Here is a 24052-nt window from a genome sequence, read left to right as displayed (position 1 = left end):
ATCTCCCATTCTTGCAACCCCAAATCCGCTGCTTGCTCTGGACTTTTCCGCTACTCCGCCTTCCCAGAACCCTTTCTCGTTCTCGCTTAGTCCCAATGGTGTCTCCCCCGTCGAGCACCATCGAAGCTCCCCTCAATGTCCATCCCGCCCATCTTCTCCACCGAACCCTCATCGACGCAAGTTTACCTCCAAAAAACGAAAAGCTGGTCCCTCACCTCTCGTCGCCGGTGAAAGTGTATTACATCCTAGGTCGGACAAACGCGCTCGTGTTTTCCAACGCACCACAAACTACAACCATGCTGTTGATGCCGAAGACGGGATAAATGGGCGCATAGATGCACCCCCACCATCATCTTTGATGCAGCAGCTCCTTCAGGCTCGCCCGCACCGGCACGCCATACTTCATCGCTCAGCTCTCGCCTCTGAACACAACGTCCTGGATCCTAGCTCGGATGACGCCCCCTCTCCACCCTCCTTTGTATCGGCTCTTCGCTCGTCATCACCCATTCTGGCAGATGACTCCTCAGATGTCGGGCGTACCTCACCTCCACCATTGCCTTCTATGGATGCAGAACTGGCAATGGAGACGGACTGCAATCCACTTTCCTCGGGCTCTTCAGACGAACTACAAGAAGACAGGTCGCTTCTCAGTTCCCCGGTTCATCTCAGCTCTGAGAGTGCGCATATATCCGTCTCCCCCAAACTAGCCTCCCTGAATCCCAGTCCTCAGGCTCCGCCACCTGCGCCTACCCGCCTGCTCGCCCTCAGCTTATCGCCACTCTCCTCACTCTCCTCTTGCTCATCGCGCTGTCCTTCTGCGACTCCGAACAGGGGTGGTCCGACCTCAAACAGCCTTGGGTTGGATCCCGAGGACGATACCTTGTCTTCTTGCTCATCTGCGCGTCCACTGGCCGAGCTTCTCCGGTCCAAGGGTCAGCTGCCGGCGTCCATCCGCCGAAAGTTGAATTCGGAGTCAGTGTCACCAAGCAGTAACACCCTTAAGGTGCGTATATGGTGTCTGATTTGTAAATAGACTACTAATTCTGGTTCGTAACTTCGTCAGGCAATGGGGAGGTATACACGAAGCAGCCGCAATTGCAACTCAGCCGATGCATATACTACTACTCCCTCGCCTCAATCAAGTCGTGACGGCAGTCCGGTCTCTGACACAAGCTCTCCAGTCGACTCGCAGGATGACATAGCCACAGCAGATATACAACAACGCACGTTTCCTGCAGACCTTCCCCGCAATGCGAAATATCTCAGGTTCTACCGACGCTTCCCCATGTCTTCGTACTTCTCGGCAGAGGAAGATGACAAGCCGTATGTTCTCGCATTGTTCATGCACTTAGGCATTTGCCCTGACTTCTTTCGTCATACTGCAGACCCTCTCTTCCGCGCGCACAGGGAGCTATGTGGAATACTCCGCGCCACCCATCCGATCTGTATACGCCTCGTTTTGTCCGCGGCCGCGGCAAGGACAAAGTAGGGTTATGTCCCATCTGCTGCGAAAGCGTTCAGCGGGGTGGCGAGGGCAAGAAAGTGTGGTTAGCGATGAAGGTCAGCGCCTTTAAGTGGTGAGTTATTTGTTTCCTAGCCCCTCCGCATAGGCATTTATTAACAAAAACACCTCTTGGCAGAGTACACAGAGTCTTTACCCTCGTGAAGCATACTGATCGGTTTGGCGTGTTTGCTTGCAGCTACCACATGCAGTACTATCATGGTACGCAGTACTGCTCCGCGTTGCCTCAATGTTTTCAAGTTCATGACCTTCAATTCTCTGCTCGTCGTCGTGTGCAGGTATCTCCTCAGCTTCTACTCAGCCGTTTTCTCCTCCGCTCGCGTTCCGCGTCGTGGCCCGTGTGGCGGCCAAAAACGAAAAGTCTGAGATCGAAGAGGGGAAATGCCACAAATGCAAGAAGTGGATACCGCTTGAAAGCATCAGAGACACAGAGCTCAAGGTTGGTCCAGTCTCAACCTTCTGCAACCCTCACCTTGTCTAAATGAACATTGCGATCAGGTCAAGGAACTATTCTGGTAAATGATTCAGGGAATTGCTGTCATAGTCTCTGTTACCATTCTTAACGATTGGCTTCAATGTAGGTGGAAACACGCTGCGACATGCCACCGCGAATCCCGTCTTGAGGGCGAACGCGACATATTCCTAGAGGACGACGTCTGGAAGAAGCTCCGTAATATCTAATCCGTTGTAACCGCCAACCAAACGGCCGTTTTCTGATCATTTCCCTGTTGGTCAACTAATCTCATACTTACCCCCTCTGCTCACGTACCCCAAAACATGCTTTCGCTCACATCTGACCGCTGTTCACGAACCCTTGGGACTTTGTCCGTATCGCTTTGTATCGCTGTTTCTCTCATACTTACTTGCTGTATCTTAATCTGTACTCGTCGTCTACTGTATCTCTTGGAACCCCGTGCTCAGTTCGACTTCCCCTCGTATCGTGCTTCTTACTGTATTGCTCGCTGTGCTCCTGTCGTGTCGTATTTGACTGCTTCCTAGTACGGCTCCTCGCATAAGTGACTCCTTGACTCGCTGTCCTGTCTTTCGACTTCTAACTCGCGTAGGCGCTGCTGCCTGTACTGACTCGCTCTCCCTGCTCCTGCATTTATTTGATGGCCATCCGCATACGTAGTCCGATTCCCTGCATGCATAAATCCTTCATATCATTTGACCCGTTGACCTCTCGTCTGTATTTGCCGCAGAGTATTTCATAGTCGTAACTTGCTGTATCTTCATGCATATATTGCCATGTTCTTGTTCGTGAAGGCTGAGAAAGGTCGGAAAACGGACCACGGACAATACACGAACGCCTATCCCAGTTCTTCGCCATAGCTAAAGAGTATTCCAGTCAAATGTATACGGCAGTGAGCAAAATGGCCCCACTGGGACAGCTGTGCGGTATTCAAGTCCATTGTTGGCATGCCATTCGATTCAGTGCATTTGCATTTATAGATGGCATAAGTGAAGACAAGCAACGCGATAACAACCTTCGGAGGTACAAGAAGACACATGAAAGTGGTGGTGCAGTACAGGATGACCCGCGACAGCAAGCCGGTTTACCTATATAGGCTTGATCTTGAAGTGAAGAGAAATGAGGGAGAAAATGAGGCACTATTTGTGGCAAACATAGCCAAAGAGTGATATGTGTAAATGCTGAGTGTCAGTGGCCGAAGAAAAAGACAGTAAGAGGGGGATGGGAGGAGACGCACGCGAAGGTCCTGCACCAGGTAGTAGAACACGCGAAGACCCTCTGGGTCCTCACTGTCCTGGATGTCCGCCAAGGAACCTATTTTTGCCGTCTATGGAAGATGTCAAGACTCGTCAAGATGTGCTCTTTATGAAACAAGACACAGTCTGGGAAAAAGAAGAAGAACCGACCTCGAACGCGATGTGGTCATTTCCTACGCGAATCTCGAGCTCCTGTTTTCCTACAATGCTCTTCTTCGGCCAGTTTGTGTCATCCTCCCTAAGTGCACATGCAGTGCTCTGGGTCAGAATCCCGATGCGCACAAAACAAAAAACACAACTCACTTCGTGATCTCGCTCGACTCAACGATCCTCTTGAGCTCCTGAACCACGAGTGGCCCGACCCACACTAAGAAATCGCACGTGAACGTTGACAGAAAAGGTTCCGGGGGAGCAGAGTGAACAGGCGTGGTACGAGGGATACGATACGGTTAGAAAAGCGGCGCAAGCAAGGTATGGCCATCTATACGCACTTTCTTTGCGGATCAACGAATCATTCCTATAGTTGGAGTTGTTCGCATATCGCAGACGTCCATGCGAGTACTCAAACTCAAGGAACTCGTGTCCATGTTTTCCAGAGTGGCCGGTGCTGCACAGAAACGAGGAGATCAGACTGTTGACCTCACAGGGCAAGGGGTCGGGCAATCAGAGTATAGATGACACGTACTAGTACCTATGAGAGCGCGGTCAGTCTTGCGAAAGTTTCGAGAGGAGATGTGGATGTACCGAAGGTAAAATGGATCTTTGTCGTAGGAGGTCATGGTGTCGTGGTGGTCGGTGAAGAAGATGTTGAGCGCGTGGGGTCTGGACGCGGACGCGTCGGTATCCGGAACTTGCCGGTGATCTTGCTCGAAGGTTCAACGAGACCTCATTTATAGAACGTTTTGCTTTTTTTGTGGTATATACACATTCAACGATTTCATGACCTCAGGCAGTGGGAGAGAAGAATTAATTTCCCGGTAGATGTATATGCAATGTCGAGAGCACTTTCAACTAGGGAGCCGGTGGCGCATTCTCGACGACCTTCATCTCCTCCGCAATGATCTTTTGACTCAATGCTTTTACCTGCTCGCCACTCGTCTTCGTCTTCTTATTCAACCTGCCCAGGACTCGTTTGATCTGCATCTCCCCAACTCCAACAGGCACCCTATGCCACCGAACGACCCTTATCCCAATACCTCCCTGCGCGTGCCTCTCGATATACTTGATCCATCTATCCACGACTGCTGGATCCGCATCATATGCTTTGATGCAGCGACTGTGGACTATCCTCTGGAAGTTCTCCTGTGACTTCTTGAAGACGAATGGAGCCTTGATGACGGTCCAGAGGCTTTTGCGATTGGGCAAGGTGGCTGTACCGGAGACTGGAATGCCAAGCGAGGCAGCGGCATGTTCAATGAAGTGGCAAAAGAAGGGAAAGAGAGAAGGACTGTAGGAGCGAAGATGAATCATGGCGACGGGAACCCCATAGTTGATGGGGTGGCGGAAAGCAGCGAGCGAGCTGCGACCGTGGACGATTTGGGAGTGCCAGAACTGCTCCTCGGGATCTGCGACGACGCGACGAAGTGGTTTGAGAGCTTGAGCCTTGGGTTTTGATGGGGTAATAGCTTTAGTCCTAGGCCTACATGGTGAGGGTTATTGACAGTACAAAAGCGGCTGCGAAAGGGTACATACGTGCGAGGTACCAATGGTATGGGTTCTTGAGATTCTGCAGGCGATGTGACAACAGGTCTGGGTAAGGCAGTCAGGACATTAATACAGTTATTGATAATGAAAGAGACGTACGCCTCGGGTTGGGATGATGAAGCTGCAGCACCTTCTGTGACCGAAGCAGCCACAGGCTCATTAGACACGATATCTGCTGGCTTGTGCAAGATCTCAGCGGGGGCGACAGCAGAGGGGTCCACTAGAGGAAGATCCGCTGTATCTTTCGCGGGGGTCAAGCTGGGGTGAGAGGGTGAAGTCGCTCGAGCAGGGACAGACTCCTCCTCGATGGGACTCGTGGTGGAGAGCGGGTCAGTGGGTGCAATATGGGTGGAAGTATCTACGGCCGGAGGCACAGTAGCGAGCTTAGGCTTTGAGGATGCGGCGGGTGATGTTGCCGTGGAGAGGAGAGACTCTGGAGGGGAAGAATTGCGGGAATCGTCTCGGACAGTTCTGAAAACAAAAAGTATGTTTTAGACGAGTGATTGTTCGGGAAGTGACGGAGACATACGGCGTCCGAGCCAGGCCTCGCTTTTGTTGTCCCCAAGTAGATAGCACGGGTATACCATGGTGGGTTTTGCGGACAAGGGAGCGGCGAGCGACGTTGGCCAGCATCGCGTACACTGTGCAGAACAACGAGCACGAAGAGCAGACAGCGTTCTCGACAAATTCGAGACACGTGATGTTCCGCGTCGCGTCTCAATCGCGTCCGCCACTCGCCACCCTTGCTTTCCTCTCAACCTCCTCCATGCCTCCCGCAGGCCATTCAGAGGCCGACATTGTCAGTCTCTACGACCAATCACAGAAGAGGCTTGTGCAGTCCGGAGAATGGGACAAGTTCGTACCCTTTGATTTACTCAAGATTCAAGTAGTGCACGCAAGGCTCAGCCCGCTCACGTTTGTTACTCACTCACAATGTAGAATCAGCCTTCTTCTCAAATATAAATTGAATGAAGACGGCTGGTTGGATAATGTTCGAGGGCATGCAAAAGGTACGCCTTATCTCGGTGCTTGAAGGATGTAGTTCTTTACTTGTGCTACCTGAAGAGCACGCAAGGATAATGGAGCCTCTGTCATTGCGAGGTCTGGTACAGAATATTGGGCCCGGTGCATCGCGTTAGTTCTCCCTTGCATATGCTACCCTATATCACTCACTCTGGACCTTACTCCGCCCAGACTCTGTTCCTGACTCCGTACGCGCCCATATCATGGCCGTTATTCGACAATTCCTCGAGCAACAACTTGTTGAGTGAAAGCATGGTTGGGTGAGGTACGATTGTATTTTGGTTGAACATAAATTGACCTTTGTTTTGTGATACATCTATGGTACGCCCCAGGTCTTCTGAATTTGTCGCGTCTGGGATCAGTCGCTTCCAGACTTTTTCTCTAATGGACTGCTCGTGCAACATATACATCCGCAAACGTATCACATCGCCTTAAGCAAGCCCTAGTCACTCTCTGACACGTTAGAAGAATGCAGCTCTTGACCGTCTATCGAAAACAGTACAAGCACTAGTCTACAGAATCCATCACATGGACAGCGCCATATCAGCATTCAGCCATAACAGCCACTCCGGCGCTGCCGATTTCTGCCTCGAACATCCTCGACAGATTCGGCGCCGGCTTCCTACGTGACCTCCTACTTCCGCCTCTGGCAGCTAAGCAGTCCTCCGCCATTGTTGAGATTTGAATTGCCAGTTTTACGCGGTTCTCCCTCAGCCTATTCTCCTTCTTCACCGACCTAGCCCTCTCTGCTTCCTTCCTAGCCACCTCCGTCGCTGCATGATGCTTTTGAACACACATATTAGCAGCGGCGAGCTTTCTCAGCTTGATAGAACCATTCTTCGCACGACGCCTGACGTGAGCGGCCTCCGCTTGAGCAATCGGCGTCGTGGACTTGTTACGGATCGGCGTGATGATGAACTCGACTTCGACCTCACCTCCTTCTCCCACTCCCACCTGCTTTCCATTTCCCCTATTTCCCTCCGGGGACCACACAGCCGCTGGACAGAGTGGCTGCCTCGGCTTCGCAGCCAAGTTCTTCAGATCCTGCAATAGCGTGGGCCTATTCTTCATCCTCTCCTTCTCCTTGGCTTCAGCCCCCAATCGTTGTTGAACGCGTCGAGCCATCGCCGCTCGATGTCGAGCCGTACAGGAGTTCAACGCCGCCAGCTTCCAGAGTTTCTTCGACCCCTCGGTGACGCGAAAGTGAGAGCTACGCGTATACGTGACTGCGCGCGACGGAAAAGACGTGATCAAGGCTGGATCCACGGGCACTTCTACGTCTAGAACGGGAGTGGTGGTGTTGGTGGTGGTGATGGGGGCAGGGACAGCGACGTAGATAATCGAGGTATCGACGCTTGAATGAAGTCTTGGTGGTGGAATAGTAAAGACAGTGGTGGCGGTGGCGGTAGGCTTCCTTGGAGCGAGTTCCTGCTCGTCCGACAGTAGCGAAGGCGGGTCAGAGAGGTCACCCGAAGGGCGCAGGGCTGGAAGCGGGGATTTAGACCATGCAATGATGCCAAGCTGCTCGGAGAGCACAGAAGTCAATCCAGGTGGCGTAAGGGGGTAGGCTTGCATCGGGATTTGCGAAGAATAGGAAGAAGTGAGAAGGTGAGTTTCTGGAGGTAGAGAGGGGAACTTGATGAATAAGACTAAGAAGTGTGAAGTGGACGGAGGGTTATGGGAAAAGTTTAACGGGTTAAAGGTCCCCGCAATAATTCAGGCTGCCGGGCGTTGAAGGTGTTCAGGGGTGCCCACTCGACGGAATGACTCAGTAAGGCAGTCAAGATCGTGAGCGAGTTGACGCGGGCGTCTCAGTCGAATCTTGGCGCAATACGTCCAGCCACTTTGTTACCGCGCAAAGCATCCAATCAAGGGTACAGGAGCGCAACGTAGGAATTGAACAAGTTCATGTCACGGTTAATCCATGTTTCACAAGAGAAAGCAACGATTTTTCTTCCGTCCTTTTCTGGCATTGAGGTGAGACAAATATCAGCTTGAGGTCTGCGATTATCGGCGAGACACTGTGGATCGCTCTGGATCAACAAGTGGACACTCTGCTTCATGAGGATTCAGAACCTTCACGCATGGCCCACACTATGTAGAAAGAAATAAGATTCACTGTAAACACCGGAGAAGTTGATACTGACCCTATCTCCCAGCTCAAAGTCGGCGCAACACACTCCGCCGACGGGTTGACGGGTTGAACGGGTGGGAAACAAGCATCCGCTGCAGCAGAACCGTTATTGCCCTGCGCAATAATGCCAAAGACACAGGAGCATTTATCAGAACCTGAGTTCTGGAGTAAGAGGGGAGGCCTACCAGGTCCTGCCAGCAGAATTCCAAGGGAACGGTGTTCAAGTTCTCGAAGAAGAAGCGACAAGTACCGAAAGTCAGCTGTTGGATGTGGCCAGGCTGGACTATAGACGTAGGAGCTGTTGCGAAAGCCAACTCAGCCTGGGCCAGAATGAAGGGGTAAGTTTGCCTAAAACACTCACAGGAGTTGCCTTCAAAGATCTGAATAGCTTCCTTGACGACCTGACAGTCGTTCATGGTAGGAGGAAGTTGGCCGGACTGTGTGCAGAGCGTATTGCCTAGTATCATTCCAGTCATTGGACATGTATTTGCGTACTGCAGCTCGTACTCACAAACGGTGCCACAGACGTTGATAGCGTTGGTAGGAGTTGAGCTTGCGGTCGCTGTCGCAGTTACCGTCACCGTGTCAGTAAGAGTAGCGGTCGACTTCGGCGCTATGGGAGTGAATGGCCAGCCGGGGGGAAAGAATATATCAACCATGTCAGCCGTGACATCGCTGCATGCCAGGTCGACTAGCATGACCGTGTGCGCTCCCACGGTGATGCTCTGGTTTGCGACGGCGGGACACGCAGGAGAGGTGGACGTATCAGTGCGAACGTAGAGGGAGAGCACTGGGGCACTCAAAGAGGCCACGACAGTGAGGAAAGTGGATAAGAGCATGGTGGGGATACTGCAGATGAAATGTGGCGAAGAGAAGTAAGGACTTGGATGAGCAGATGCCTGCTTGTCCCGCCCGATAATGCAGGGGCTTTATAGGCCCCAAGCTGGGGAGTGGCAATTTCGAAACTAAGAATGAAACCGTAGGTTGAGTGGCCTTTCGAGATTCACTCCGACCAATGGTCTGACCATCCGGTCTCATGGAGAAGAGACGGCCTGAGTGTACAGGTCAACAGCGTTCGACATAGTGTGTGCTACAAGGCCAGGGGAAGTGACCTGCGTGAAGGGCGGTGAGACTGACAATCCAGACCTTGCTTTGGGAGAAGTCATGGAGGTACAGCGGGCCCTCAGAGACGAAACACTTGTTCATGTTGGATGAGAGTTTATGTCTGTGTAAGAGGCATAAATGTATCAGGCACATATAGCGCCTGTTATGATGTTCGGGGATGCAGTCGCTTTCAACGCGCCTCTTTCTGTGTCTCCCCAAATAGGTGGGGAAACACAACCAATATATTGCGGTGAAAAAGAGGTGGCCCCTGTGGATCCGCATTAAAATGAGGTACGAGACACTCAGGCAGTGCGAACTGCGACGACATTCCATCATAGCCGATAATCTGCACCCACAATCCGCGGAGAGCTGGCATGTCCGATATCCCCACCTTATTTCAGAAGCTTGTAGACCATTTCTGCGAAAAGAATGCAAAAAGGCTGGGAGAACTCACATATATTTTCCGCTCACGACCAATAGATGGCAATGCCCTGGAACATGCAGAATAAGAAGTCATCTGCTATAATATCAGGAGGTGACGATAACTCACATGAGTTGATGTTGGTTTTGCAACGGTGGCAGTCTGGAAGGTAACTGAGCTTGTTTTCAAGAGCCAACTTGAAGCTTCTCACCCAACAGCGAAATCGAGATCCTTGTAAGACCTTTCAGCAGAAATTATAGCACTGCCTTCTGAGTATCGCCGCAAACTGCAGACTGGCATGAACCCTCTCGAGCATCACCACGCAAGAAGCTAGGCCCAAACCAAGCACAATTCCTGCCCACGTTAGAATACACGGGCTGCAGAGTGCCCGTCATAGATGTGGATGTTGCATGGCATATTCATGGAATTGACATAGGCAGATGCATGCATGCGAAAAGCGTGAAGACAGGACGAAACCTCAAGTACACCGCCACCCTCCAATCCAAACCTCCCCACGAGACATAAACGCACAGAAATGAAGAGCGCTCATGCCTTCGCAGAGGCCTTCACCGACTTCCTGACGCTGTCTCTCCTCTGCTTCTTCAGCACCATGACGTTGAACCTCTCGAAGTCGCTCAATGCCCTCCTCGACTGGACTGCGGCCAACTTCTTCGCCCATGCCGACGAATCCCATTTTGAGACGGTCTCCTGCTTCTCGAGGAACTTTTTGATGACACCTGAACCAGCAGCGCGGGGGAGGCCCTTGACGAGGAGAGGAGTGAGGGTGAGGTATTTGTAGGGGAAGGACTGGCGGGGAACTGAGGTGGTAGGGCCGTCAATGATTGCCTGAGCGAGCAAAAGTCAGCAACACGGTACATTGAGTCATAGCGATGGATCTATGTCTCCCATACCCGGTTGTGGTCAATGATTTCGGAAATCACTGCGATGTGGCCGGCGGAAGGACCGCTCTTGACGAGCACGACTAGAGCGCGAACGGACTCAAGGTTACTGCACCATAAGAAACCGTAGACACTAACATGTACATACCACGGCCGACCTCAACGAAACGGGTAAAGTTGGAGTTTTCCTATAATGTTGTTCCAGAAGCAGTCAGCATGGCGAACGATGGACTCAACCTGCAAAAACCAAGGCTGCAAAGCGGACCCAGCCAGCGTCATCCATCCGACCATCCAACCATCCATACTCTCATCTCTCTCCCTAACTTTCGCTCTTTCTTCAAACCATGCCCAGCAGCCTCGGGAGCGAGAGACGTACTCACAGACATCGGGAATATTCTTGAGGGGGTGGGTTCGTCGTCGGCGTCGATGAGGACAGTCAAGCAATAGACTTGCGCCAAGATTCCGCGGCTTCTCGGCCGGAGTTTGCCGGCCACAAGACGAACGGCAATTCTCTTCCGGAAGAATTGTGCTAAGCAATATTCAGTCTCAAGCACCACATTAAAACGGCAAAGGCACACAAGATGGACAGGCCAACGCCCGATACTTGTATTGAACAGAGCAGAAACTATGTAAAGATATAAAAAGTACAAAGCAGGTCAAGTATATACAAATTCACAAGAACAGACCCTGAAAGATGAAGTCGAGGGAGGATAAGAAGGGAAAGAGGACGAAAGGGAAGAAAAGAATGGGAATGAATCGAATGCAGATGGTGGTGGTTGGGGTGAGACGTTCCGTTCGTGAGAGTAGAAAGGTTGAATGAAGAAAGTACGAGTCCGTGATGAGTCTGCAATTGGGCTAAAAAGAAGTGGGTGCATTGAGAAGGGAGTTTGCAGGGAGAGGTGCTCTGTCAATTGTAGTGGCACTCTTCCCGGTGAGAAGATACTGTAGAACTGAATCAGAAGCAAAAGAGCGTGATACATAAATAAGAGAGACAAGATGGGGGAAAAGTGAACGGAGTGATTGCGTCGACGCATGGATGTATTTGCACAGTGACACGAAGAAGGATAATGGACGGTGTGAAAAGGGAGAGAGGGGATGGCAGTAGATATGCATGCACTGTTCAAGATGTTTGGTGAAATGCGAGAGAATGCCAGAAACGAGTGGAGGGAAACTTGAAAGGCAACGACGACGAGACGCTCTGGATAGGAAGCGCCTCCGAAAAACTCCACTTATAGAAGGTACAAAAGGTGAAGGTACAAAGGTCTACAAAGTATGAATATTGACATTAGTCGTTGCCACGGGGGAAAGGCAGAAGCAAACACATACCTGTTGATTAAATGCTACCAGCCCTTCGGCATAGCTAGTTCCAAGCGGCAAGCATCCCAGAAATGCACAACTAGCTAACGCAGGGCCACAATATGAATACCGCCATCGAACCGAATGGTCAATCGAATCCGAAACCAGAACCCTCAGGGTCAATGGTTGAGATAGAATATAGTGAGGCTGCGTCAGGCGATAATGAAGAATAATATGGGCGGCAAGGTAGTAGAAGCAGTCTTCGAACGGTGGACAGCTCTGGGTGGGGCGGGCTTCCGTTCGCTTTGTGTGGCAATCACGTCACCATACTGGTTCGACTCACTATAATACACATTAAGCCGATGCTCGTTACAAACAAAGAAAACACAGGAGACAGCGACTCACGTCAAGCATCCTCCAACGTCAAGCCTACAAGCGCACATAGCATCCTCGCTACCCCCTCCCCGCACGACTCATCATGAAGTCGCCCACAATGCTTCGGCCCTCTTCTTGCAAGCCGCGCACGTCCTTCCTCTCCGCTCTCCCTTCCTGCCCACCATCCAATCGAATCCTCTCCATTCCTGCGACACGTCTGAGCCCGCGAGCTCCAATTCTGGATACACGACGCCCATTCTGTCCCCCAAATCGTGGAACATCCGCCTTAAAGCCGTATAATCCGGCGTATCCCCAAACTGGAGCCCGCGGGCATACTCGTGGAGGGTCTTGAACTCTCTAGGAAGCCCATGAACCAACGTGCCCGCACTTTCGCATTGGAGCTTCGCGTCCCTGATGAGATCCCAGGTTCCCGACACGGTCGTGCTCTTCAGTTTCCTCCACGGTAATGTGCCCCGAAGGAAGTAGATGAGCATGTAGGATAGGGACTCGAGGTCATCTCGTGGTGAGCATTCGATACCCTGATGTGTGTTTATGGATGCGAAAAGAGATGTGCCGACGCCGTGATGCTCGTCTTGGTGGTATGGGATATGAGCGCCTGTTCGGTGATCACGGTATTTTTTGGCGAGGCCAAAGTCAATGACATTGACGAGATGGGAGGCTTGATGAGTGCCCATGACGAAATTTGCAGGCTTTATGTCGCGATGGACGAGCCCATTCGCGTGAATAAACTCAGTTCGGAGGAGCTGAAGATGGAGAAAACGTTGGTCAGCTAAAAATAATGACGGGATGACGGGGTCGCGACGTCAGAGGATTTCGCGCGGGACGGGATGATGAAACCAAAGGGCCATCGAGATCCGAAGCTAATCAAGTGGCCTTGACGAAACAAGGAGAGGGACAGCGGCCTGGAGCGTAACTGGATAGCCAGATCTCCCAAACGGGAAGTGGCAATACCGTATATGGAAGGTACGCGGGGTAGGACGACCGCGTAAATCGCGATAAATACGAGTACTCACAAGCTGATCGGCTAACAGTAAGACGGTCTTGAGGGAGAAGTGACGATTGCACATCTTGAAGAGGTCCTCGAGAGAAGGACCGAGGAGGTCGATGACCATGACGTTGTACTCTCCCTGTTTGCCCGAGTAGAGAATCCAGGGAACTCCTGGACCGCCCATGAGGCTCTTGTATATCTTTGATTCGTGTCTGAGAGGGCTGTGTTTCGCGATTGCAGGCTCAACCTTGATCGCGACCTCTTTGCCCGCGACGTTGTGGACGCCATAGAAAACGGTACCTGTGATGAGGGTGGCGGGGTGAGAACTTGGTGGGGCTCGAGAAGGGGAAAATGACGAACCACAACCACCAACGGCGAGTTCCTCTTCGAGTCTGTACTTTCCTCCAAAGGTAAAGTCCATGCTAGAGAAGGAAGATGAGGAGGAAGAGGAAGCATTAGAGGCACGTCTGCGAGGAGGCATGGCGGGGGTGAAAGACTGACTGTGTTGAGAGCAGGATGGGCTTGATATATGTGTTGAAAGCGCGGGTGCAGATGGCATCAACGGCTGCGTGCTGAGGCTACGGCGAGGACGAGGACACGGGCGAGGGGGCAGGCTAGCCGGAGCTCTGGGGGCAGACGAGGACGCAGAGGAGAAGCGAGGAAAGGAAAGGAAAGCAGGCCAATGCTTGAAACATTCAACTAATCTTACATAAGCACCGCGTGACATCACACTCTTTCATTTCTCTCCCCACACATCCCCTTTCAGCTCCCTCTCTTTCGTCCACCACAACGAGGCCTTCGCTCCTCACCTTCTGTCCTCGACCACCACCATCGTCAGCCGCAGCGAGCTCAGACCTGCTAGCCTCGCTTGTCCCGCAAGCTCGATCCCCGTTCGCTTTTTTCCCTTCGGAACTGACGGAGCGCACACGACACGCCTTGTCCTCGAGGCGTCTTATTTTCCGGCTCTCCCCTTGCCGAACGATGAACGTCCTTACGCCACCCATCTCCCATGGTCGTAGAATGTCCTAGTAATAGCTCCTTGCTTGTTGTCTTGCTCTTGGAACTCTGCCTATGGCCACTGATATCGATGATCGTGCATGTAATGACATGCCAAACGGATTATTTCAATGCCGATCCCGTTCTGCGCCCGCACAGAAGCATCCTCTCCGTTTCTTGTGACGCCTTGTGGCACCTTCAATACAAAGGATCGCCCGTGGCTTCCTCAGCTGAGTTGCAAGGGATGTCTCTCTTCATCTACTTAGCTTGGACCTCGCTCGGGCTTTCCTTGTCACTACCACGAGTCGTAGATCCAGTGGCTACGATCGGGCTCTGTAACTATGGGCTCGCCTATGCACCCATGGCATTTCTTCCTCTCGCCTTCCATGCACAGACCAACACACCCAAACGGCGATCGTTTATGTGGAGGCAATGCTGGTTTCGATCTGCCCCTCAACATCCGACGGTACAGCTCCTTTGAGCTACCTTAGCCGTCGTCCTTTGGTACTCCTCATTGAGATCAGCTCCTACGCCACACTCGTTTCGTGCTGCTTAGGTTCTCCAACGCTACTATGGCCTCTCGCAGCTTGGACGTCGTATACACGTTTAAGCGAGCTTTCTGCCTTGGAGCTAGCACCTCCTGCTCGAGCTTCCTCGTGCAGCACGCAACATGCTTCCACGGATCGCCTTCCCTCTAGGAGTCTTCATGATTTGCAATGCCATACACTACAGAAATGCATCAACACTCCCTCATGTTTATAAACTCTCGGAAGCGGATGTGACTGAGCGGGTCCCCTAATTGCCTGCCTGTATTTGTATCCCGAGTTGCTTGAACTCTCAACAAATGGCCGATCCTGATCCTGTACTGAGGCTCATGTTCCCCCTCTTGGCGCCACACCTCGCTCGTACCCAGACACGATCCCAGGAGGCGCATGTACCTACGTCCTGTGCATGCACCCTAGCTACGAGCGCGAGCGCGAGTCCAACAAACAATATAAAAAGCACCAGGGTTGTAAATTAGGGAAGCGCATAGTATCCACAACCACGAAAGTATGTACCCAACCATCGGAAACCGACAAGGAAAGGATAAACGACCGCAAACAATATCCAAGCAACTTTAAGTCAATGAGCGGGGAGGGGGTTTGGAGGTTCGCAAGATCGCAATACAGACGGAGCGAGCATACTCGAGACGAGAACAAGGAGACCAAGACCAAGAAATAATTATAGACAACGCAGTATATAGATGGTATGTACGTAAATAAGAGCACGGTATTGTACAGCCGTGACAAAGACGGCCATAGTGAAGAAATAATCCAAGGGGTAATATGGTCAACAGCAGAGAGATCGAGACAAATGTGAGAAGCACATATCAAGGGGGAGACGTAGAGAGACGTAAGGATCGTGAGATTTTGGAGAAGGCAAGGACAACAGACGCAACCCAAACAATAGAAAAAAGGAATAGAGCTGCAAACGGGGCGGTATAAATCAATCGAAAAAGACGTGATGTCCTACCGTACACTCATCCACAAAAAACGCGAACTAGAAGATTGAACATCGAGGATTACCGCCACAGAACCACGCTCCGTCTTTAAGTGTTCAGTGCGAGGCCTAATCGATACTGCCGGCAGCGCTCCCGCTCCTGCTACCTTCACCGCTCGCCCTCACACTGCGAGTCCCGTCCTCGAATGAGGTGTTCGGGAACGCGTCCTTCGGCTGCGAAACGACCTGCGCGCCAGTGAACGCCTTACCCTTACCCTTGTCCGGTTTCTCAGCAGGAAGATGGTCCCTACTACCCAACAGACGACGCCACTTCTGTTACAACACGACCGCCCGTCCAAGCGATTCATCATTAGCACCACATTTCCAGAGATAAACTCATGACAATCGGTTCAGCGCACCTTCTTGTCCTTCCCCTGTACCCCGTTGCTAGCCTCCATGTCGTCATCCCCCTCGACGATCGAAAACTCCTCCATCGCCTCCGCATCCTCTTCCCCGTCCCCAATATCCTCCACGAACTTCCCATTCGCAGTCCCACTCGCATTCGTCTTCTTCCTCGACAAACTCAATCCACCAAGCCCGAATCCAACACTGGTGCTCTTCCCCTTAATAGTCCCGGTCGCGGTATCATTGACAGCAGTACTCGAACCAGCGATGTCCCCGCCGATGTGCTCGTCCTCTCCGGTCTTCGACTTCTTGTTACGTAGGAGATTGCGCTCCGAAGGTGAGAAGAACGGATTGGCTTCATCGAGGCGGGAACGGAGAGAGCGGTTGGATCTCGTGCCAGTGGATTTTTTAGTGATGCGCCGAATGATAGGGGGCATCCATCCGCGCTGCACACAGAAAAGGAAACGTATAGCGCGTCAGTATTCGCAACGTAAAGCCAAAGTGCAAAAGCTATGGTATGGGTGAAGGCGAAGGTAAGGGGGTCTACCTTACGCAAGTTGTCTTCTTCCTCTTTCTTCTCAACAAGAAGTTGTGCTTCGGTCTTGGGAGGCGGGGGCGGGGGTAGCGGGGCTTCGGATTTGAGACCAATGGCGTACATGAGAGCGCCGAAACGGGAGGTAGACGGTGCGGGCGCAGGCGTAGGCTGCATTTAGATTTGGACTGAAGGTTAGCAAGTGGGGATACTGAAGGCAGGATGATGAGGGCAGGGACCGACGAACTGTGGCGCTGACGCCACAGCGTCAATCCTTGAGAAGCGCAGCACAACGCACCGGGAGGGACTCGTCATGCTCATCGTCGTCGTCATCATCGTCCACTGGCCCAGGCGTCTGCCCACCCCTGCTCCCCGAGGTACTCGCCATCCTACTCACTGCCCTCCTCTTTTCCTTGATCCACTCCTTGGTCTGTCCTGCTGACCTCCCCACCTTCCCCATCCCGGCTCCCATCGATCCTGTAAAGCCACTCCTGATACTCAGAGTATCCTCCCTGTCATTTCCGTCCCTCACGTCCAGCACGGTCACGATGCCATCCTGCATTCTGTGGGCGAAAAACTCCTTGACAAGGACGGACTGGAGGGAACCATCATCTTTCCAGAAGCGGACCTTGGAGAAGGTGCCAGAGTCCGGTGGGTTTTCGACGAATATGCGAAGGTGGGAGGAGCGGAGGCGTAAGGTTGGAAGCTCGAGGACGGCTTCGAGGTGAGCGTACGATAACATCTCGACTTCAGGCGGAGAGACGGAGAATTTACGGCGCCAGCCGTGACGACTGTGGGGTTGTGGACGAATAAGTAAATCAAGAGAAGCAAGAAAGAGACTTGGAAATATGCATGAAAGGGTCGAATGAGAAATTTAGGACTCACAGGCCAACGCAATTGAGGTGACCCTCTGCATGACCGTCATACTGCGAAAGCGTTTTGGTGCTGATTCGCGTGTGTTGCGTGTGCAGTGATAATTCAGATTGAGACGCCATGGTCTCGAACGGGTTGTGAGACTAAGATAGTGAAGATTGATATTCCAGACACAAGCAAGTCGTTACGCGTTACAGCGCTCTATATCGGAGAGAAAAACAGGGAATGACAGGGGCAGAGAGAAAGAAGAGGATAACAAAGGAAGGAGCGGGAAGGGAGCGTGTGTGCGAAAACGAGGCCGGTGGTCAATTGGGGATTAGCTTTATGTAGATATCGGATAAGCGGTTGATCTCACGAAGGTTGTTCTGGGCTACGAGGTCGTCGTCGTCGTCGCCCGCCAGCGCAAATGCTTCTGTCGCCATAGACACCGGAGGACGTCTTTTACCTGCCAGGGTCTACCTATTGGAGAAATGTAAGAGAAATGTGAGCGTGCGGGTAGGTGCACGGGGTCCTCCATTGACAGTACGAAGGGCAACATAGACGACAACAAAAAAAAATCTGAACATGGTGAGCAAAACCAAAGAATATGAAGAGAGGAGACTGAGCGCAAGGTAGGCAGGTGTCGAGGACCAAGACGGTCGTCATGGCATGGTTGGCCGGATTCGAAGACGGCGTTGAATGTGTGGTTGGGGGAGGGCCCGGGACACTCCTATGAGGGTTCCCCGGTCAAGTTGCGTATTTTTACGCAAGTTGAGGGCGAAGCCCTCCCGAAAAATTGCGTATTTTAAGCCCAGGAGCACCGAGGTCTCCCGAAAATTTGCGTATTATTGGTGTGAGGCCCACATAACCTCAACTTTTACCTAACCTAACCTTAACTTCCCCTAACCTACACTAGCAGCACGATAGAGACACAGAAGTTGATCCTGATTAGGCTAGGTTAGGATAAGTTGAGGTTATGTGAGGCTATAAGGGTAAGATCGAGCTTGCCTCGCCACACAAAACCCGCCAATAGGCGCCCTACCCTTCCCGGAATTTGCGTATTTTAAGCCCTCGCCAGGCCAAAATTGCGTATTTTTACCTGTTTTTGAGGTCGCCCTTCGGGCAACCCTCATAGGAGTGTCCCGGGCCCTGTTGGGGGACGGAGAGTGCCGGCGAGGTTGAAGAGGGTTGAACTTGCTCAAGCGAGAAGTTGTTGATCCTGACGCTGACCGAAGCCACTTCTGGGCCTCACAAACGATGTTCTCCACCTTGCATTCTCCACCGTCCTCCTTGCTTTCATCGGTGTCGTCAGCCTGGCCACACCAGCGACGTCTTTAGAGGTGGCAGCTTAGATCTAGTTCCGCCGGACTTCAGGCGATTGCTTTAGACTTTTGAATCCGAGCTTTTTGTGTCGCTCTGCGGAAAACAAAGCTGAAACTGCCTCGACCACAATCTCTGCGGATGCAGACAGTCGTCGTGATCGACAGCAGCGCAAAGAGACGTCCGCTCTGTCTCCGCTGCTGCTCGTCCATCTTCATGCTTGTCTTGCGTCATCACTTGTCTCGCTCTGTCTCGCAAAAATTGGTGTACTGGAGTATGTGGCTGACAAGGGCTTCTGGATACAGGATAATATTTCTTCGATTTTCTGGAACAACTCCGAATTCGTTGGCGAGTCATTTCTCATGAAGTAGGGTTCGATCGATATCCTACCCTCTCGTTGCCCCTGTCCTTCGTGGGACTCCCGTTCGCTCACTGGGCTGCGCGATTATACTGTCATCTCGGGAAAGTCGTTTACAATGATGTATCTGTGGGGGTGCTCCACCCTGAGTGCACGACGAGCTTCATTGGTGAACACTGAACCGATGAAGCAAAACCCTGTCACTGTCAAGTCAACGTCAGGCTCCCGCCTCTGGATCCCGCTCTGTCTGAGTGGAAGTTGATTCACTTACTCCATTTCCTTCGTCATCTATTTCCAGAATGACCGCATTGAATCCTGCACCGATCTCCCCCTGCATCCGGCGCCGACGTAACTTCCGCCCCCGCCATGGTGTCCTATATAAACCAGAACCGACTTCGTCTTGTGCACAACCTATCTACTCCTGCCTCTCACATCGAATTCCACCGCGCATTTTTATCACTCTACCACCAATACATTAACAAGTCATGGGCAAGTGCTATCTCCCTTTTCTTCTTTGCTCCTCTACTCACGACTCCCTCTTTGTGTCACAGGTATCGGCTCCACCATTAAGAACGCGCTTACAGACCGCTCGGACTCTACGCATAGCTCCAGTAACGATGTTGCTCCGATGAACAAGACCCATCGCCACACCGCTTCCACCGACAGCGGCTACACCAGCAACGGCGTCACCGATTCTTCCAGCGTCCCCACGGACAAGACCGCCGGCCGCGACACCGCTGCTCCTGGTGCAACCAACGCTACCACTACTTCTACCACTCCTCGCACGGGCGGCACCGCACACACGGCCCCTCGCGGTCGTGATGCTGAGGCTGCTAGAGCCGGCGTCGGCGCTGCCGCTGGCGACCGTGACAACGACCATGGAGCTAACATGGCCACTAGCGGCGTCGGGCGCCAGCTTCGTGAAAACGTTGGTGGAACTGGCCCCACTGGCAGTGGTCGTGCTACCGAGGACGGTTACGAGCCTGTCACCCACATTGGCGGACAACGCCCGGGCGGTTCGTTCTTCATGTTTCTCGGCGCTTTTTTTCGTGTTGCTCACTTTGCCATTCTCAGACCTTACCGACCCGCACAGGCACGGACACCCCAAGGGCGCCACCGGCGAGATTAAGCCAACCGGTCAAGGCAAGATCTCTGAGGACACCAACCAGCTCAAACGTATGTACGCTCCTCGAACCGTTTCGTTTCCTTAACTTACTTTCATTTCTTAGATGTTATCCACGATAACGTCCGCCACATCGAGACCGAGGAGGTACTTCGTGAGAAGGACCAACACCGTCACGGTCAGTCTTAACCCTCTCTTCTTATTTTGTCGCTGTCTCACTCGTCTATCACAGTCCACCACGTCCAACACCACGTCCAGCCCATCCACCACGTCGAAGAACGCCCCGAAGTGCACCACGAACAAATCCATCCCGTGACTCACGTCCACGAGAAGCACGCCAGCAAGACTGAAGACGCTCAGTTCCTCAAGGCCCAAGTCGGGCAACACAAGGATACCATTCAGCACGGCGCCAAAGAGAGGCAAGTCGTCGACATGGGTACTCATGTCAATGAGCACACCCACCACCACCTCCACCACGTCATTCAGCCCGTCATCGAGAGAGAGAGTAAGTCGTTGACCCCACGCCTTAGGCTGCTACTCTCTAACCTTTTCACTCAGCGATCGACAAGCACCGCATTCACACCGTTATCCCCACTCGCGAAGAGACCCACGAGGCGCCCATCATTCACGAGTCCACCATTCATGCTCCTCTCTCCATGAACGAATTCCTTCACGGTGGCCGCAAGCTCGACAGTGGCGTCGCTCACAACGAAATTGGCAGCAAGCTCCTCCACGGTGGTGAATGCTCCCGCGACGTCGACGGCGTTGGTGAGCGCCTTGCTGAGCAGCTCCACCTCTCTCCCGCCCAGGTCAGTCCTTGTTCCGCTAAATCCGCTTACCGTGCACGTAAGTACACCTCGCTAATGCTCACCATTTCCCTCCGCTATAGCCTCACGACCTTGAGCACGTCTCTACCGCCGACCGCACCACTCGCACCGGCTCTACCTCCGCCACCGGCAAACAGGCGAGTGCCATCTGAGCCGCATCGTAATGGTTCGTACCATTCTCACCCATTGTCTCTTACTCCCATAGTCTGACTCGTTTGGGATGGATTCTAGCACTGTCATTTCTGTCGTGGGAGGTGCATTGCTCCTCGGAACTGAGTGGACTGTTATTTGCACAATCGTCGGTGTTGCCTGCGTCATGATGTCGTTGTTACATACGTTGAGGCATGTTCGTTATTCTCTTTCGTCCTGATCATTCTTGCATTGCCCGTGTCTGCAACATGTAGCTTGTCCCACCTTTTTGTACTGCATCCTAGCCCCGTCCTCTTATGTATTACTATGCTTATCGTCACCGGCTCCTTGAACAATTATCGTGTTATCACCATCTTCTTCAGTGGGCGTCGGCCAAAACCAATTTACTTTCTCCTTCGCCATCTCGGCATTACCTATCCACTTTATACGCTCTTGGTCCCCAATCAATTCTCGTACTTGAAAGTATAGCCACAAACCGGAAAAAAGTTGCAAGCTAGCTATGATTTTTAAGTAAGTCTTGGCACGACATTCGTCCAAAGGTATGTCTAGGTATTTAATACTTGCACAATTCTCAAGCACGGATCGTTACCGCGTTAACGCTGCCAGCTCGATAAGAGGCAGTTGCTGACACGAAAGAGCGTAGTAGTATTGAATCATTGACGTATGCACATTCGCAATCGTACATTCACGACTCTCGCTAACGCCACTCAAGTTCGCCGCTGACGTCAAGAAGCAAGTATCGGTGTTACACAGGGTAGAACATTTGGGGAACAGTACCACCACTAATCAAAACACACTAGGAATCATCTTCCACTTCACCCTGCTCGCCCACTCCTCCCACTCCTTCCCAAACTCCTTTTTCAACATCTTCTCCTCCGACTCCATCCTCTTCATCAGCCACGCATAGACCGCCACCTCCCACACCACGAACGTCAGCGCATACATCCTCGCAATCCACACACCAGCGCTCTGACCATGGTTGAACCACCCCTGCTCCGCCACCCACGAGCCGGGAGACACGAGACAAATCGCCATGCCGACGAAGCCGCAGAATGTACCGATGTAGGCCGGGTGACGGACGAGTGAGTATGGGAAGCTGGTGACGAGACGGTGTTGGTCCCGGACAGCAAGTTCGAAGGTGAAGTGACGGCCAAGGGTGCGGTAGCAGATTATGCGAATGGTTCCGCCGACGACGAGGAGCCATCCGAGAATGAAGGGTGTGCTTGCTCTGATAGATGTAGAAACAGACGGTGAGTAGGAGGAAGAATCGATCGGTGGGGATGGCGGGGTCAACGGGATGTTGTTGTGACTGAGCGTTGGAGTTAGAGCAGAGGCGATAGAGGTGGCATAGGGGAGGTTGGGATATCGGGTAGCGAGGATGGAGAGAATTTCGCAGGTAAAAATGAGAAAGAGCGATATCTGTTGTATTTCCGTCAGTCTAATGACCGCGACAATTCAGGAGAGGAGCTAAAAATAACACGTACATGGAAGCACATAACCTGAGAAGGCCACATTCTGCTCATTATGTTGGTATTAGTCCCAGGTGGTGCTCTTGACCTCTCATTTTTTCGTGGTCGAGCGGTCGGAGAGGTCGTCACAGTATAGTACGCATAATATGCGGAGACCAGCATAGGTATTTTGAGTAAGGACATGGTGGAGATTGAGTCAAATCAGTGCCGTCATTGTGCCGCCTTTATACCATGGCAGGAGCCTCAGTGGGACTTGGATCCCGCAGTGGGAGGTGGTCATACGAGCATCTCGTCTATTTTTGCGTACGGACGATATTTATTACTCACGCGGTCTGGATGTTCTAAAACCTTACTGAAGGCTATTTTGCCACAAAGGAGATGACGGAGTGGTGGGACCGTGGAAGTACCTCGCATCGAAGCAGTAGGATCGCCGCGGACATCGATATTTCTTTACCCAGCTGCTGTTTCCACCGGTGGGGTATTTAATTCTTTTTCTACCTCCAAGCAGAAAGACCTACATAGCGTGTCGGCTCGCAGCAGGGCTACATATGCCCCCACGAAAGCCGACGTGAACCGAGCGCAATCCCTGAAGACCGAAGAAACAATACTGAAGCACTGGAGACGTAAATCGCAGGCCTGGAACTGAAGTGAAGGCGCCTGGCCGTGCAGAATGAAGAAAGGCATATGGACGAGGTGCTCTGTGTAATGTCCGGTTCCCTTGTCCGACTCCCAGGCTTCTACCGTTCTGATTCGTGCGAAGGAAAACGTTTATCTCCAGTACAAGCATGCATGAAGACGTACTCCGGCCATAATAATTTGATGCATCTTCCCGACGAAAAACGTTGACAGACTAACAGAACGACGCCACAAGCGAGGTAGATGACGAGGTGGAGTCACTAGATGCCGGGGAAGCTCGAAATTCGCAAGATATTTGCCGCTGCGAAGTAGGTATTGAAAATGGAGACAAGGGTAACCGTTCGACAGGTGTCAGATATACGTGTTTTTCTGATTGGCCTCCGGGGGATGCGGTAAAACGAAGATGGAGACATTTGGAGCCACATGCTGCATGCCAGGTACATCGGCGACGAGATCCAGTGGTCGACCGTAAATCAACCGCCGTACGCACGAGCCGTGCAGAAAAACGGATTAGTACGCCAGCACCGAGAATTGTTTGGCAATAGGGTGATTAAATACGAGTAGTCAGAGCTGTACAAGCTCTGTTGAGAGGGTGGGACGCAGGCAGATGTGGCGAGACGAGGAAAAAGATGAGGAGAGGAATCGGGGGAAGGCCGCTGCTCCGCAAGTTCCGGGCCGCGTGGGACTATA

General features: G+C 52.3%; 11 protein-coding genes across 11 annotated transcripts; 2 read left to right on the top strand and 9 right to left on the bottom strand.

The window, feature by feature from the left end:
• The first annotated feature begins 1126 nt into the window (after positions 1-1126).
• Positions 1127-2275, top strand: STEHIDRAFT_148337 (uncharacterized protein). Its single transcript, XM_007306174.1, has 6 exons — positions 1127-1323; positions 1386-1574; positions 1701-1723; positions 1801-1961; positions 2021-2037; positions 2104-2275. The coding sequence occupies exons 1-6, from the start codon at positions 1286-1288 to the stop codon at positions 2201-2203; spliced, it is 528 nt and encodes a 175-aa protein (XP_007306236.1). The 5' UTR covers positions 1127-1285; the 3' UTR covers positions 2204-2275.
• Positions 2276-2935: 660 nt separating this feature from the next.
• On the bottom strand, positions 2936-4060 carry STEHIDRAFT_140562 (mago nashi). Its single transcript, XM_007306173.1, has 6 exons — positions 3989-4060; positions 3742-3857; positions 3554-3617; positions 3401-3488; positions 3232-3321; positions 2936-3133 (listed from the first exon to the last, which is right to left on the bottom strand). Exons 1-6 carry the CDS (start codon positions 4027-4029, stop codon positions 3083-3085), a joined length of 450 nt encoding a protein of 149 aa, XP_007306235.1. The 5' UTR covers positions 4030-4060; the 3' UTR covers positions 2936-3082.
• A 150-nt stretch (positions 4061-4210) lies between these two features.
• On the bottom strand, positions 4211-5387 carry STEHIDRAFT_82027 (ribosomal protein S10). The gene is made up of 3 exons (XM_007305777.1): positions 5054-5387; positions 4943-4999; positions 4211-4889 (listed from the first exon to the last, which is right to left on the bottom strand). The coding sequence occupies exon 3, from the start codon at positions 4718-4720 to the stop codon at positions 4262-4264; it is 459 nt and encodes a 152-aa protein (XP_007305839.1). The 5' UTR covers positions 4721-4889; positions 4943-4999; positions 5054-5387; the 3' UTR covers positions 4211-4261.
• Positions 5388-6520: 1133 nt separating this feature from the next.
• Positions 6521-7552, bottom strand: STEHIDRAFT_158837 (uncharacterized protein; the record flags this gene model as incomplete). Its single annotated transcript, XM_007306172.1, has 1 exon — positions 6521-7552. One exon carries the CDS (start codon positions 7550-7552, stop codon positions 6521-6523), a length of 1032 nt encoding a protein of 343 aa, XP_007306234.1.
• Positions 7553-8055: 503 nt separating this feature from the next.
• On the bottom strand, positions 8056-8950 carry STEHIDRAFT_158836 (uncharacterized protein; the record flags this gene model as incomplete). The annotated part of the gene is made up of 5 exons (XM_007306171.1): positions 8056-8071; positions 8125-8225; positions 8297-8409; positions 8473-8568; positions 8623-8950. The coding sequence occupies 5 exons, from the start codon at positions 8948-8950 to the stop codon at positions 8056-8058; spliced, it is 654 nt and encodes a 217-aa protein (XP_007306233.1).
• A 1072-nt stretch (positions 8951-10022) lies between these two features.
• Positions 10023-10952, bottom strand: STEHIDRAFT_82022 (60S ribosomal protein L14). The gene is made up of 4 exons (XM_007305776.1): positions 10916-10952; positions 10684-10723; positions 10548-10618; positions 10023-10482 (listed from the first exon to the last, which is right to left on the bottom strand). The coding sequence occupies exons 1-4, from the start codon at positions 10919-10921 to the stop codon at positions 10183-10185; spliced, it is 417 nt and encodes a 138-aa protein (XP_007305838.1). The 5' UTR covers positions 10922-10952; the 3' UTR covers positions 10023-10182.
• Positions 10953-12307: 1355 nt separating this feature from the next.
• STEHIDRAFT_60196 (kinase-like protein) lies at positions 12308-13636 on the bottom strand (the record flags this gene model as incomplete). The annotated part of the gene is made up of 3 exons (XM_007305673.1): positions 12308-12970; positions 13241-13515; positions 13576-13636. 3 exons carry the CDS (start codon positions 13634-13636, stop codon positions 12308-12310), a joined length of 999 nt encoding a protein of 332 aa, XP_007305735.1.
• Positions 13637-15216: 1580 nt separating this feature from the next.
• On the bottom strand, positions 15217-18105 carry STEHIDRAFT_148333 (uncharacterized protein). The gene is made up of 6 exons (XM_007306170.1): positions 17856-18105; positions 17513-17701; positions 16926-17418; positions 16643-16798; positions 16110-16541; positions 15217-16023 (listed from the first exon to the last, which is right to left on the bottom strand). Exons 2-6 carry the CDS (start codon positions 17620-17622, stop codon positions 15820-15822), a joined length of 1395 nt encoding a protein of 464 aa, XP_007306232.1. The 5' UTR covers positions 17623-17701; positions 17856-18105; the 3' UTR covers positions 15217-15819.
• Positions 18106-18713: 608 nt separating this feature from the next.
• STEHIDRAFT_148332 (uncharacterized protein) lies at positions 18714-19203 on the bottom strand. Its single transcript, XM_007306169.1, has one exon. It carries the CDS (start codon positions 19154-19156, stop codon positions 18863-18865), a length of 294 nt encoding a protein of 97 aa, XP_007306231.1. The 5' UTR covers positions 19157-19203; the 3' UTR covers positions 18714-18862.
• A 388-nt stretch (positions 19204-19591) lies between these two features.
• STEHIDRAFT_140557 (uncharacterized protein) lies at positions 19592-21259 on the top strand (the record flags this gene model as incomplete). The annotated part of the gene is made up of 7 exons (XM_007306168.1): positions 19592-19646; positions 19709-20173; positions 20232-20333; positions 20387-20458; positions 20513-20785; positions 20839-21089; positions 21170-21259. Exons 1-7 carry the CDS (start codon positions 19643-19645, stop codon positions 21257-21259), a joined length of 1257 nt encoding a protein of 418 aa, XP_007306230.1. The 5' UTR covers positions 19592-19642.
• A 784-nt stretch (positions 21260-22043) lies between these two features.
• Positions 22044-22909, bottom strand: STEHIDRAFT_158832 (uncharacterized protein; the record flags this gene model as incomplete). Its single annotated transcript, XM_007306167.1, has 2 exons — positions 22044-22676; positions 22742-22909. The coding sequence occupies 2 exons, from the start codon at positions 22907-22909 to the stop codon at positions 22044-22046; spliced, it is 801 nt and encodes a 266-aa protein (XP_007306229.1).
• Between the last annotated feature and the right edge of the window lie 1143 nt (positions 22910-24052).

This window comes from Stereum hirsutum (assembly GCF_000264905.1).
Source record: "Stereum hirsutum FP-91666 SS1 unplaced genomic scaffold STEHIscaffold_10, whole genome shotgun sequence".
NCBI classification, from domain to species: domain Eukaryota; kingdom Fungi; phylum Basidiomycota; class Agaricomycetes; order Russulales; family Stereaceae; genus Stereum; species Stereum hirsutum.
Note: the sequence above shows the minus strand (reverse complement) of the source record. Positions and strands in the feature narration are given on the sequence as shown.

Bases quoted from the DNA above. Each gene is read 5' to 3' on its own strand.
- STEHIDRAFT_82027 (XM_007305777.1), bottom strand. From the start codon at position 4,720: ATGATTCATCTTCGCTCCTACAGTCCTTCTCTCTTTCCCTTCTTTTGC.
- STEHIDRAFT_148333 (XM_007306170.1), bottom strand. From the start codon at position 17,622: ATGGCGTCTCAATCTGAATTATCACTGCACACGCAACACACGCGAATC. The intron at 16,799-16,925 runs GTGCGTTGTGCT...ATCTAAATGCAG, and splicing joins AGCATGACGAGTCCCTCCCG to CCTACGCCTGCGCCCGCACC. The intron at 16,024-16,109 runs GTGCGCTGAACC...GTGTTGTAACAG, and splicing joins TACAGGGGAAGGACAAGAAG to AAGTGGCGTCGTCTGTTGGG.
- STEHIDRAFT_148332 (XM_007306169.1), bottom strand. From the start codon at position 19,156: ATGACTCGCCAACGAATTCGGAGTTGTTCCAGAAAATCGAAGAAATAT.
- STEHIDRAFT_82022 (XM_007305776.1), bottom strand. The intron at 10,619-10,683 runs GTATGTACATGT...TTCGCGCTCTAG, and splicing joins TTTCGTTGAGGTCGGCCGTG to TCGTGCTCGTCAAGAGCGGT. The intron at 10,483-10,547 runs GTATGGGAGACA...TTGCTCGCTCAG, and splicing joins AAATCATTGACCACAACCGG to GCAATCATTGACGGCCCTAC.
- STEHIDRAFT_140562 (XM_007306173.1), bottom strand. From the start codon at position 4,029: ATGACCTCCTACGACAAAGATCCATTTTACCTTCGGTACAT. The intron at 3,858-3,988 runs CCACATCTCCTC...GTTTCTGTGCAG, and splicing joins CCATTTTACCTTCGGTACAT to CACCGGCCACTCTGGAAAAC. The intron at 3,322-3,400 runs GTCGGTTCTTCT...CATCTTCCATAG, and splicing joins ATGACCACATCGCGTTCGAG to ACGGCAAAAATAGGTTCCTT.
- STEHIDRAFT_148337 (XM_007306174.1), top strand. From the start codon at position 1,286: ATGTCTTCGTACTTCTCGGCAGAGGAAGATGACAAGCC. The intron at 1,324-1,385 runs GTATGTTCTCGC...GTCATACTGCAG, and splicing joins GCAGAGGAAGATGACAAGCC to ACCCTCTCTTCCGCGCGCAC. The intron at 1,575-1,700 runs GTGGTGAGTTAT...GTTTGCTTGCAG, and splicing joins ATGAAGGTCAGCGCCTTTAA to CTACCACATGCAGTACTATC.